This window comes from Hemitrygon akajei, chromosome 5, assembly GCF_048418815.1.
Source record: "Hemitrygon akajei chromosome 5, sHemAka1.3, whole genome shotgun sequence".
Taxonomy (NCBI): Eukaryota; Metazoa; Chordata; class Chondrichthyes; order Myliobatiformes; family Dasyatidae; genus Hemitrygon; species Hemitrygon akajei.
In genome coordinates this window covers 185678983-185693421 of record NC_133128.1, presented here as the reverse complement: position 1 = coordinate 185693421, position 14439 = coordinate 185678983, and the positions used below count along the sequence as shown (strand labels likewise).

At 40.3% G+C, this 14439-nt stretch overlaps 1 protein-coding gene across 5 annotated transcripts in view; it reads right to left on the bottom strand.

Annotated features, from left to right (window-relative positions):
- The window catches only part of scn1laa (sodium channel, voltage-gated, type I-like, alpha), a 222323-nt gene that overhangs the window by 129721 nt on the left and 78163 nt on the right, over nt 1–14439 (bottom strand). For all 5 annotated transcript variants that reach the window (XM_073047435.1, XM_073047434.1, XM_073047436.1 and 2 more), the window contains exons 10-11: nt 4501–4707; nt 1624–1911 (exon numbers count right to left, since the gene is read on the bottom strand). In XM_073047435.1, the coding sequence (XP_072903536.1) occupies nt 1624–1911; nt 4501–4707 (495 nt within the window). The remainder of the gene's footprint in view (nt 1–1623; nt 1912–4500; nt 4708–14439) is intronic.

Sequence of the window (14439 nt, the reverse complement as noted above, 5' to 3'; positions counted from 1 at the left end):
CTTCACCAATCAAGAATCTATAAACCTCTGGAAGATTTATTTTCCAGCAAGACAATGACCCCAAGCATAAAGCCAAAGCTACACAGGAATGGCTTAAAAACAACAAAGTTAATGCCCTGGAGTGGCCAAGTCAGAGTCTATACCTCAATCTAACTGAGAATTTGTGGCTGGACTTGAAAAAAGCTGTTCATTCACGATTCCCATGCAACTTGACAGGGTTTGAGCAGTTTTGTAAAGAAGAATGGAGAAAATTGCAGAGTGCAGGTGTCCAAAGCTGATAGAGACCTATCCACACAGATGCAAGGCTGTTAATTGCTGTCAAAGGTGATCTACTAAATGCTGACTTGAAGGGGGTGAGTAATTATGCAATCAATTATTTTGTGTTTAATAATTGTAATAAATTTAGACCAATTTGTAGAAATTTGTTTTCACTTTGACATAAAAGAGTCTTTTCTGTTGATCAGTATCAAAAAAGCCAAATTAAATCCAATGTGATTCAATGTTGTAAAACAATAGACTGGACTGCCAACACAGATGCCTTGTGCAGGAAGGCACAGAGTCGACTGTACTTCCTAAGAAGGTTGGCGTCATTCAATGTCTGTAGTGAGATGCTGAAGATGTTCTATAGGTCAGTTGTGGAGAGCGCCCTCTTCTTTGTGGTGGCGTGTTGGGGAGGAAGCATTAAGAAGAGGGATGCCTCATGTCTTAATAAGCTGGTAAGGAAGGCGGGCTCTGTCGTGGGCAAAGTACTGGAGGGTTTAACATTGGTAGCTGAGCGAAGGGCGCTGAGTAGCTACGGTCAATTATGGATAACTCTGAACATCCTCTACATAGCACCATCCAGAGACAGAGAAGCAGTTTCAGCGACAGGTTACTATCGATGCAATGCTCCTCAGACAGGATGAAGAGGTCAATACTCCCCAATGCCATTAGGCTTTACAATTCTACCGCCAGGACTTAAGAACTTTTTAAAAGCTATTATTAATGCTTTTTGAGATAGTGATTTAGATGCATATCATATTTTTTACTGAGTTAAGTATTGTATGTAATTAGTTTTGCTACAAGTGTATGGGACATTGGAAAAAAAGTTGAATTTCCCCATGGGGATGAATAAAGTATCTATCTATCTATCTATCTATCTATCTATCTAATAAAACATGAAAACTTCCTAGGGGTGTGAATACCTTTTATAGGCACTATATTCAATGACTTGGCCTCCACAGCTGCATGTAGCAATCAGTTACACAGGCTCACTGCTCTCTGGTGAAAGAAATTCCTCTTCATCTCTGTTCTAAAAGGGCATCCTTCTATTCTGAGGCTGTGTCCTCTAGTCTTAGACTCCCTACACCATAGGAAACACCCTCTCCACATCCCCTCTATTGAAGCATTTCCACTTTCATCTTAATTGTTTTACTTGTTAAGAATGAGTCACTGGAAACACTTACAGTGAATCCATCAGTTGTTCCATTATAGGAGGGGTTCCCACGGACCCCTTGATTAATGGTATTGGTCCATGACATAAAAAGATTTGGGAACCTCTGCATTATAGTCTTTCTTTTGAAATATAGTAGGATTATCACTGAAATATATGTAGTGGCATAATACTTTAATTTATTTCCATACCTGCTGTGGAGAGGAGTTTTTCTTTTCATAAGAAAGGCAGTTACGATCAATGGAAAATCGAAAGCCATTCCCTTTTCTTCCACTGTCTTCTGATTCTGATTTGTGCATCTTTTCCTCATCCTTGTCCTCAGTTCCCAGTTCCGTTTGTTTCCGCTTTTTCCGTCGGTTTCGTCTTTCCTTGGCACTTTTTGAACTAAGCTTTGATGCTTCTGAGGAACTCTGTGACATTTCACATATTCCAACTCTTCCACTTCCATCCTCCTCCTCGGCAGCTAGTGCCGCAGCAGCCTGTGCATCGGGGAAAAAAGCACCACTGATTTTAGTGAGTGCCTTACCAAATCATACAAGAGGTATATTGCTCTGCAAAACTCTTAAACACATATATATAGCGAGGATGCCTCAGACTTTTGCACAGTACTCTGGTCATTTTATGTTTTGCACTGTACTGCTGCAGCAAAAAAACCCAAATTTCATGATATCTGTCAACGATGATAAATCTGATTCTGAAATGGGACTCTATTGTGAACTGAGAGGGAGAAGGGGCAGGGAGTGGGGAATCATGTTTGTGAAAGGGGGAAGGGAGAGGGCAGGAAGCAGGAAGCACCAGAGAGACATTCTATAAAGATCAATAAACCAATTGTTTGGAAGCACTCGGGAGATATTCTGTAATGATCGATAAATCAATTGTTTGGATCCTCCAGAGAGACATTCTGCAATGATCAATAAACCAATTGTTTGGTATCAATTGACCTCGCCTGGTGTCTCAGGGCTGGGTGTGTCTGCACCCACACCACCTCCCACCACCCCTGGCATGCTTTCTCTGCCACCTGTCCCACACCCATCCCATGGCACTCCACCCTCACCACTCCCAATATTCTTTGCGCCTGCCAGATTTAAACTCCATATTCGTTGCTCCATATTGACAAATACAGTACTATACAAAATCGAAAAAATGTATTTATATAAAGTGAAAAACTCGCAGAAGGAGGACGTTGTGTCTGTGAAGTTTTCAGCATCTAATTTACTGCACAGATGAATACTGTTGAGGGAGGGGGGTCGTGACCAATCGGGGAACTGCAGCAGCAGCCACGTGCTCATGTACAGGATGCTCAGAGCAGCTGCAGAAGATTAGGAGGAAGGCTGAGCAGCCAGAGGCTGGGTAGAAAGGGGAAGGAGGTCCTACGCAGTCAGTATAGGGATTTAAGAAAGAAAGTGAAGAACAGGACCTCCAACATAGTAATCTCTGGATTATTCCTAGAACCACGTGCTGGCTAAGGCAGGGAAAGGATAATAGTATAGATGAATGAGTGGCTGAGGAAGTGATGCAGGGGGAAGGGTATCAGATTTCTAGATCACTGGGATCTCTTCTGGGGAAGGTATGACCTGTACAAAAAGGATGAGCTACCACAGAACCCGAAGGGGACCAACAACCTTACAGGCAGGTTTGCTAGAGCTGCTGTTGGAGGGTTTAAATGGAGTTGTCAGGGAATAGGAACTAGAATGATTGGGCTGAGGACTGGGTAGTTTATATACTAGTCAATGCATTACGTCACTAAGCTCTGAGGAAGAACAGGCAAATGATAGGGCAACAGTTCAGTCAGTGAGATGAGATGAAGTGTAACTTGGGGTCAAAATCATAAAGGGTGACCGTAGGAGATTGACCGATATGACGTTGTGGGCACTGCTGAGTTGTGAATGAAAGATTATAGTTGCGAGCTTAACATCCAAGGATACACATTGCATTGAAAGGACAGGCAGGTAGGCAGAGGGGCTGGAAAAAGAAGTGGCTCTGCTGGTAAAAAATGAAATCAAATCCATAGAAAGAAGTGACATAGGATTGGAAAGTGTAGAACCAGTGTGAGTGAAATTAAGAAATTTCAAGGGTAAAGACCCTGATGGGAGTTATAAACAGGCCTCTGTAGATTAGCCAGAACGTGTGCTACAACTTACAATGGGAGATAGAAAAGGCATGTAAAAAGAGCAATGTTGCGATAATCATGGGGGAATTTCAATATGCAGGTGGATTCTGAAATCAGGTCAGTGCTGGGTCCCAAAGGAGGGAGGCTGTAGAATGCTTACAAAATTGTTCTTTATTGCAGCTTGTGGTTGAGCCCACTAGGGGAAAGGTAATTCTGGATTGAGTGTTGTGTGATGAACCGGAATTGGGAGGCAGTGATCATAATATGATAGAATTAACTATGCAGTTTGGAAGGAGAAGATTAAGTCAGATTTATCATTATCACAGTGGACTAAAGGGAATTAAAGAGGCATGAGACAAGAGCTGGCCAAAGCTGATTGAAAGGGTCACTAGCAGGGATGACAACAGAGCAGCAATGGCTGGAGTTTTTGGGGGCAATTTGAAAGGTGCAGGATAAATGCATCCCAAAGATGAAGCAGCATTCTAAAGGGAGGATGCAGCAATCGTAGCTGCTAAGGGAAGTCAAAGACAGTATAAAAGGGAAAGAGGGGGCATATAATATCGCAAAAAATAGTGGGAAGTTAGAGGACTGGGAAGCTTTTAAAAACCAACAGAAGGCAACCAAATAAACCATACAGAGAGAAAAGAAGAAATATGGAGGTAAGCAAGCCAATAATATCAAAGAGGTTCTTGATTAGTCAGAGCTTCAGGGGTAATGGGGAGAAGGCAGGAGAATGGGGTCGAGAGAGATAATAATTCAGCCAGGATGAAATGGCGGAGCATTCAATGAGCCAAGTGGCCTAATTCTGCTCCTATGTCTTATGGTCTATAATACTACAATAATTTCAAAAAGCTTACAGTCAGGAAATTGACCAATACAGAATACTATACTGATCATTACTAAAGTGCAACAAGGCCTTTTCAACAAGTGCTAGGAAATGACATGATGAAAACCTTACCTGAGCTGCTTCTTGGTGTCTTTTCAGTTGCTCAAGCATTTGCTGAAACTCTGCTTCTTTTTGTACTGCTTCCTCTAAGGTGGCCTGGTTTTGCTCATCATAGGCCATTGCAACAACAGCCAGAATCAAATTGACCAAGTAGAAAGATCCCAGGAAAATGACCAGCACAAAAAATATCATGTACGTTTTTCCAGCAGCTCTCAGGGTCTGACAGAACAAAGTGTTAAACTCCCCATTACTCTTAGATTGTCTTTACTCAGAGATCAGAGATTACATAAAGACAACATACTCCTTAGTAAGAATTCAAACTTGTGGTGGCACAATAGCGTAATCGTTAGCACAAAGCTTTACAGTGCCAACAACCCAGGTTCAATTCCCACCACTGTCTATAAGGAGTTTGTACGTTCTCCCTGTGACCACGTGGGTTTCCTCTGGGTCCTCCAGTTTTCTCCCATAATCCAGGGACATAACAGTTGGTAGGGTTAATTGATCATTGTAAATTGTCCTGTGATTAGACTGGAATTAAATCTGGGGATTGGTGATTGGCGCAGTTCGAAGGGCCTATTCCATGCTACATGTCAATAAATAAAAAGAATGTGAAATGCATTATGACACTGGTGGTAAATTGACCAAAAATTAATCACGTAAACTCAGTGATTGTTTCCAAATGTTTCTAAAAAAAATGATTAATAATAAACAAAATGGGGGACGTCACGTGATGACGTAGGATCGAGACATGGAAATTCAGCTCTCCCGTAAAAAAACCAGTAAAATAATGTTTAAGTGAAGAAAAGTTAGTAAATACTTTTTTAAAATTACTTATAAACTACTCAGGATTGTCTTAAGATATGTCTCCTAAACAGAAGCAGAAGAAAACTACTACTTTGATGACAACACAAGTTGGAAAAGAATCAAGGCTGGCTGCCATGAAAGAGCCTCGGGCTCAAGTGCGTTTTACCTCCGGCGATACAGAACAGGAAACTACGGCAACATCAACCGTTTCCAAAAAAAAAGCAACAGGAATTGCGCATGCGTGAAGGAAGGGGCATGCGCGAACACGAGCAACCCAAACTACAAATCCCAGCTATGATTGGAACTGAAAGTGAAAGTGAATATGAGGTGGAATCAGATTCTCTGGATAGATCAGATGAAGATGAAGAGACAAACAAAGAAGAGCAACAGGAAGAGGTTGGAGGTGATATTGGAGACATAAAAAAAACTTTGGTGCAAATAATGCATGAATTAAAAGCATTAAAAGTAATAAAAAAGATATTAAAAATATGAAGATTATGTTTGATAAAATGATGAAAAGACAGGACAAAATGGACAAGAAAATTAAAAACTTGGAAGAAACAATGGGAGACACCATTGATAGAGTGAATAAAATGGAAGATAATATTTCTGCCTAGATATCAGAAAGAAAATGGTTGTTGGAAAAAGTGGATGTACTTGAAAATTTTAGCAGACGAAATAATATTAAGATTGTTGGACTTAAAGAAGGTATAGAGGGAGAGGATCCAATAAATTTTTTTCAAAAATGGATTCCGGAAATTTTGGAAATGGAAGAAGGAACCCAGTTAATTGAAATTGAAAGGGCTCACAGAGCCTTAAGATCAAGACCTCAAGTTGATCAAAACCCACGATGAATCTTGATAAAATGCTTAAGATATCAAGATAAAGAAAAGATCCTGAAGGCAGCTGCCCAACGTGCCAGAAAGAGAAATGGGCCATTGATGATAGAAGGGAAAACAGTTCTTTTCTATCCTGATATAAGTTATGACCTTTTGAAGAGAAAGAAGGAATTTAACCCAGCGAAAAAAGTTTTATGGGAAAAGGGTTATAAATTTATATTGCACCACCCAGCAACCCTGATCATTTTTTTGGATGACGGAAAAAGAAGATCTTTTACTGATTATCGGGATGTGGAAGAATTTGCACAAGAACTCCCAAATATTCGCTAACCACAGCCAAAGATTTCAAAGTGAAACGGATTAAAGATGAAGACAGGGACAGTGAATGGAGTTGATGGATGTTTAAGGACAGAAGAATATTTAAATATATTCATAATTATATGATACAGGGGGAGAAAGGTAAAAATTTGAGAAATATTAATCGAGAGTACTGATATTATTTTTTCTTCTCTTATATATACTTTTTTATGTTACGGGGGAGCTGGGGGAACTTCAGATCGATTGCTACGGGATTCACGTGTGTAATCATGGCAATTGCCATGACCCGTACAACGGAGGGGGGTAATGTTGTGGTTTTTTTTATTCACAACATTAGTAGGGGTATAATCTATTTTTCTTTAATCTTTCTTTCTTTGTCTGGACAATCGGTGAGGGGGAGACACATAGCAACACGGAGAGTTTTAAAAAGATTTCCCAAGGTACTACGAAAGTTGAAAAGTTAGGTATTACTATAGACTGGAGTAACCCTGTTAAAAATAATGACTAATTTACTGAATTTTTTAAGTTTTAATGTTAATAGGCTTAATGGACCGGTGAAAAGAAAAAGAATTTTAACATACATTAAGAAACTGAAAATAGATATAGCTTTTAGCTGCATTCCACTTGAAAAAATTACTTATAATTTAAGAGATAAATATGAAATATTTCTGAAAATTTGGCGCCCTTATTTACAAAAGCTAGGATTAAATATATAGGTGCTCCGAAGATAAAATTATTGGTTATTTGGGGAAAGAAATAAATATATATACTAAAGCTATTATGAACTCCATGGAACATGTGGGGATCTTCCGATATCCAGACACTCTTTCTTTCTTTCTTTTTTTTCTCTTTTTACAGGGATATGTTAGGGGGAAGGGGTTAAGGGGAGGGGGGAAGGGTTGATAAATTTTTTCCCTTCTGTAACCATTTGAAAATTCAATAAAAATTTTTATTAAAAACATAAACAAAATAATCAAAGAATAACATTAAGATCATTCTCAATATTTCATTTAAATAATAATGGTTCCAACAAATAAAAGATATCAGAAGTGCATACAAACTAGACTTTTCAAAAAGTTGTAACATTTCGTTATTTTAGTAAGCATATCTGCGTCTGGCAGAATAATTTACAGCAATATAAATTTTCATAGAATCATATTAATCTACATCATATTACAGGCCCTTCAGCCCACAATATCGTGCCAACCATGTAACCTACTCTAGAAACTGCCTAGAATTTCTCTACCGTATAGCCCTCAATTTTTCTATGCTCCATGTACCTTTCCAATGGTCTCTTAAAAGATCCTATTGTAATTGCCTCTACCACCACTGCTGGCAGTGCATTCCACACACCCACCACCCTGTGTGTAAAAAAAACAACAAACAAAAAACTTACCTCTGAGATTCCCATTGTACTTACTTCCAAGCAGTTTAAAACTATGCCCCCTCCTATTAGCCATTGCACTACTACTACATCGACTCAGGCCTAGGGGGCCAGCATCGGGCATTGCAGCCCTGGGAAAAAAGCCTCTGACTTTCCACATGATCAATGCCTCTCATCATCTTATACACCTCTATCACGTCACCTTTCATCCTCCGTCGCTCCAAGGAGAAAAGACCGAGTTCACTCAACCTATTCTCATAAAGCACGCTGTCCAATCCAGGCAACATCCTTCTAAATCTCCTCTGCACTCCTTCTATAGTATCCACATCCTTCCTGTAGTGAGGTGACCAGAACTGGACACAGTACTCCAATTGGGGCCTAACTAAGGTCTTGTATAGCTGTAACATTACCTCACGGCTCTTGAACTCAATCCCATAGTTGATGACAGTCTACACATCATACGCCTTCTTAATAATACTGTCAACCTGTGCAGGAACTTTCTATGGCCATGGACCCCAAGATCTTGCTGGTTCTCCTCACTGCCAAGAGACTTACCATTAATATTATATTCTATCTTCAAATAGGACCTACCAAAATGAACTAGCTCACACTTAGCTGGATTGAACTCCATCTGCCACTTCTCAGCCCAATTCTGCATCCTATCAATGTCCCGCTGTAACCTCTGACAACCTTACAGACTATCCACAACACCCACAACCTTTGTGTCATTGGCAACCTTACTAACCCACCCTTCTACTTCCTCATCCAGGTCACTTATAAAAATCACAAAGAGGAGTTCATCCCAGAACAGATCCTTGCGGAACACCACTGGTCACCGACCTCCATGCAGAATATGAAACATCTACAGCCAAAAGTTATTTTATAACTTTTATGTGAGAATGAATAGTTCAAGTCAAACTTCTTTGGGAAAATGTTTCACAGAAATCTCGGACATTTATGGCACTGAAGAAGGCCACTTAAGTCATTAAAATAGTTATATAGTCATTATATGAATTGTCACAGCTAGGGGTCATTTATTATGTGAACTGTATTTTCTCAGTGTAACTTTGTGGGTATGCAATGTCCTATGGATTGTTTACCTTTTATGAATGACTAATTGTTTGTCTTTGGACTAGCTCTGGTTTTTCACGTTGCTTTGCAGGTGTGTCATTTGGTATCACGGGGATTGTTAAACTCTCTTTGTATTTATCACTTTTATTCAATTTGGGGTAATTAAATTTGCATGGGATTTTGTAGTTGTTGTCTTTGGGGGTTATTGCTTTGTCTGGACACCGGGGCTGTCTGATTGGTCCTGAATTCCAATGAGCTCCAGGGTGTACTTCATGGGGGCATGCCAACCCCTCTTTACTTGGCTCCTGTCTCGTGAAACTCCGACCAAATCCTTCTGTGTATCGTGAGTGATTTCAGTTTATCAGGACTCGGTGTAGTTCCCCCGAGTTCTCGTTAGATTTGCTGGTTAATTTCTGTAATAAATCTTCTGTTATGTTTCAGTTGCCGAAGTCTCTGTGATTCCTGCACTTGAGTTTGCTAGTGACCCTGACGTTAATAAATTGTAAATCAACTATAAAGAATGTACCATCCTGATAACAATCAGGATGGTAACCCTTTTACAAGAAAATATGTAGTACAAACAAGGTAAGCATGATCGATAGGCAAAATGTTATCACAAAGAATCAGCATTATATTGGCAATTTACCACATACTCATGCCCAAAGACAAAGCCTCGCTCAAAATCACTCTCTGGTTTCAACTCCAAGAAGTTAAACATATCTTGGGTGCTAATGAACCTCGTTAGCTGGGCCCATTTATAATCTGGACAGAGGAAGTTCTTTCCAAACTCTACAAAAACAAAGAACGCTTAGCTTCAACAAACTCCAGCTGTCTCCTTACCAAAATGAATCCATGACTGGCTTGGAAATAGAAAGATTTTGATGATGTTTTGTGAGCGGAAGCCTGTGACCTTGGTGTATCACATCACAATAATCTATTGGTTCTGCTGTTGACCGTTTAGGGCTGGGGTCCCCAGTCCAGGGTCCACAGTGCCCTTAGTTAATGGTAGGAGTCTATGGCATGGAAGAGGCTGGGAATTCTGGAGTAGGGGATAGTCTCAGCCCTCCCCCCCCCCCCACCCCGTAGGATTATATTGCTGAGTTAGTAAAATGTGCAGAGTCACAGCAAATAGAATTTAATTTAATCCTGATGAGTATTGGGTGATACATTTTGGAAGAGCTAATAAAGCTAGACATACACACCTAATAGTAAGTCCCTATAAAATATTGAATAATAGAACAAACAGTGTACAAATCCGGGGATACATGAAGGCAGCTGCACAGGTAAATATATTGAATTAGAAGGTAGATGTGGCATTTGCTGACATAAACTAGACAAAAAAATATAGGAGCAGAGAACTTGTAGCCAACTTTATGAAGGATTGGTTATGTCACAGATGTAGTTTGATAAAGAGTTCCACCCATGACACTCCAGGAAGGAGGTAATTTTACTGAAGATGGTGCAGAGAAGATTCACTAGGATGTTGCCTGGGCTGGAATATTTCAGTGATGAAGAAAGACTGGATAGATTAGGTTTATTTCACATAGAGCAGGGGTTCCCAAACTTTTTTTCATACCATTGACCCCTACCATTAACTGAGGGGTCAGTGAACACCAGGTTGGGAACCTCTGAAAGATCTGAGAAACTGAGAAGCATAAATAAAGTGAAGGAAGCTTTTGCCACAGCACAGGTGTATACATCAGAGAGCATTTGTAAGTTTAAGGAAACGGATCTGAAATATATTTTTCACAATGAGAGGGTCGGACTTTGGGAACACAGGGTATGTGGAGGTGGTGGAGACAGATTCTCTTGGTGCATTCAAGTATCAAGACAAGTACTCAAATTGCCATGGCAAAGAAAGTGACAGGCTAAGTTCTGGAAAATGGGATTAGTACAGATATATACTTAATGGTTGGCCTGCGCACAATGTGCTGAACAGTCTATTTCTGTGCTCTAGGGCAATACCTGCTCTTGTACTATTAAAGAGCAAGGTAAATGTACGGAATATGTCATAGGGGCCCTGAAAGACAACAGCTCTCAAGCAGTTGTTACATTGGGATGTTGTGGTCTGCATTACTGATTCACAAAAAATATACTCAACCATACTGCATTTTCCATTCAAACAAAATGCACAAGGATTATTCTCACCTTCTCTACCCTAGCTTAATTCATTAATGTTAAATATGCATTGATTTATAACATTGGTGTTTTCCTTTCTTTTCACAGAATAAATACTTAGATCATTCCCTGTCGTAGAGTCGTAGAAAAATACAGAACTGACACAGGCCCTTTGGCCCATCCAGTCCATGCCGAATCATTTAAATTGAACTGGGATGATACCCCTACAACCCACGTATACAAACTTCTATCTTAAGTGTTGAAATTGAGCTCGCATGCACCACTTGTGCTGGCAGCTCATCCCACACTCTCACCACCCTTTGAGTGATGTGACCATCACTGTCATGTGATCACTTCACTCATGGCAGATGCATTCACCTTACTATAAATAAAGTTGTCCATCACTATAAATAAAATCAAAAACAGGTTGCTTCAGGACTACATTTAAGAGCTAGGCATTGATTAAACTAAGATAATTAGTTCCCTGTCTTGTTTGTCATCATGCCATTCAAATGACTGCTAGTTGAGGATAAGTTTTGCTCTTTATCACTTCCTTAACTTCTACACCATCATCATCATCATCATGTGCCGTGTCGTATCACACGGGTGATCATGGACTCCATGACCATGATTGGTCTTAGCAAAGTTTTCTACAGAAGTAGTTTGCCATTGCCTTCTTCTGGGCAGTGTCTTTACTACACCATCAGTTTATAGAGTCATAAAAAAAGTACAGCACAAAAACAGGCCTTTGGCCCATCTAGTCTGTGCCATACCATTTAAACTGCCTGCACCTGGACTGTAACCCTCCATATCCCTGCCTATCCAAAGTTCTTTTCAACATTCAAGTCGGGTTTGCATGCACTACTTGCGCTAGTACACAACAACAGAAGAAATAGCAGGAGTAGGCCATCTGGCCCGTTGAGCCTGCTCTGCCATTCAATAAGATCATGGCTGACCTGAACATGGACTCATCTCCACCTACCTGCCTTTTCCCCATAATCCTTAATTATTCTACTATGCAAAATTCTATCCAACCTTGTCTTAAATATATTTACTGAGGTAGCCTCCACTGCTTCATTGGGCAGAGAAATCCACAGATCCACCACTCTCTGGAAAAACCAGTTCCTCCTCATCTCCAACCTAAATCTACTCCCCCAAATCTTGAGGCTAAGTCCCCTAGTTCTAGTCTCACCTACCAGTGGAAACAAATTTTCTGCCTCTATCTTATCTATTCCTTTCATAATTCTACATGTTTCTACGAGATCTCCTCTCATCCTCTGGAATTCCAGCAAGTACAGTCCCAGGCAACTCAATATCTTCTCATAGGCTAACCCCTTCATCTCTGCAATCAAAATGGTGAACCTCCTCTGCACTGTCTCCAAAGTCAGTAAATCCTTCCTTAAGTAAGGAGACCAAGCATAATACACTGGTTTTCGATCAAACTATTGCACCCTCCATTTGTACGAGAAACTCAATCATACTGTGATCACTCTTTCCAAGAGGATTCCTAACTACAAGATCATTAATTTTACCTGCTTCATTGACAGGTCCAGATATAAGATAGCATGTTTGCTCGTAGGTTCAGTAATCTTATCATGTATGAAGTCTTCCTCAAGACTGCCAAGACCAACTTGATTCACCAACCTATGTACAAGTTAAAGTCCCCCATGATAACTGCTATTCCATTTTTGCATGCCTCAGATATTTCTCTGTTTATTACCTATGTCGCTGTAACATTATTATTTGGTGCCCGATAGACAACTCCCACCAGTGATTTTTTTTCATTTTACTATTCCTAATCTCTACCCAAATGAATTCAACATTCTGCTCCTTAGATCTTATATCCTTTCGCTATCGCCCTGATCTCATCTTTAATTAAGAGTACTACCCGACCTCCTTTACCTTCCTGCCCATCCTTCCGCTTTACCTGATATCCTTGGATATTTAATTCCCAATTCTCTCCACCCTGCAACCACGTTTCTGTAATGGCCACTAAATCAGATCCCCTTGTACTGATTTGTGCCACAAGTTCACTGACCTTGTTACGAATACTATGGGCATTCAGATAAAGTACCCTCACACTTATTGTGCCTTTAAAATCTGGTAATCTTTGTCTCTGATGCACTTGACTTTTCTGCACTCCACCCTTACTTTTCTCCTTTTGCTTTTACTTTATCTTTATCCACACATTTCTCTTTTATTTTATCCACATTTCTCTATTCTGTTGAACCCAACCCCCGTTACTGAGTTTAAAGCCCTATCCACAACTCGCCAGGATCCAGGTCCCATCACGGTTCAGGTGGAGACCATTCCAATGGAACAGCTTCATCCTTCCCCAATACCAGTGCCATTTTCTCTGGAATTCAAACCCACTTCTCCAACACCAGTCTTTGAGCCAAATATTTAACTCCCTTATCTTCTTAATCCTATGCCAATTTGCATGTGGCTCAGGTAGTAATCTAGAGATGACCACATTTTTGGTTCTGCTTTTTAATTTAGTCCCTAGCTACTCAAATTTCCTCAGCAGAACCTCTTTCCTCATTCTAGCTATGTCGTTGATACCCAGGTGGACCACGACAACTGGATCTTTCCCTTCCCACTGCAAATTCCTCTGCAGGTCAGATAGCTCATTCCGCACTCTCATGACCCACTGAGTGAAGATGTTTCCCCTCATGTCCCATTAAACTTTTCACCTTTCACCCTTCACCTATGACCTCTGGTTATAGTCCCAGCCAACCTCAGTGGAAAAAGCCTGCTTGCATTTACCCCGTCTATACCACTCATAATTTTGTATACCTCTATCAAATCTCCTCTCAATCTCAATCTTAATTAAAATACCAGTTTCTCCAAAGAGAGGGGTGGATATCCGTCAGCTGTCAAACACCACTGAACTTCTGGATACAAATTCAGGGACTTATTGCGCCTATATGCATGATCAATAAAGGAATCAATCATTAAGAGGTAAATTGAAATATAAAATTAGGGGACAGGAAACACCTTCAATATTTTAGCCTGTAATACATGAAAAGGGAAAGAATTACTGATAGTATTTTTAGAGATGGCCAAAAATAATCAAGATTTTATTCTCAAACTCCTGAATGTCTGCAGGTGCAGGAAATCTAAATCCTGGAGGAACTCAGCAGGTCAGGTAGCATCCATAATAAACATTTGAAGTTTTGAGCCAGAACTCTTCATCAGGACTGAGAAGGAAAGGGGAAGGTGCCAGAATATAAAGGTGGGGGAGGGGAATGAGGATAGCTAGAAGGTGATAGGTGAAGCCAGGTGGGTGGGAAAGGTCAAGGGCTGGGGAAGGAGGGATCTGATTGGAGAGAAGAGTGCATCATAGAGGAAAGGGATGGAGAAGGGGATCCAGGGGAAGTAACAGGTAGGTGAGAATTAGTAAGAGGCCAGAGTAGG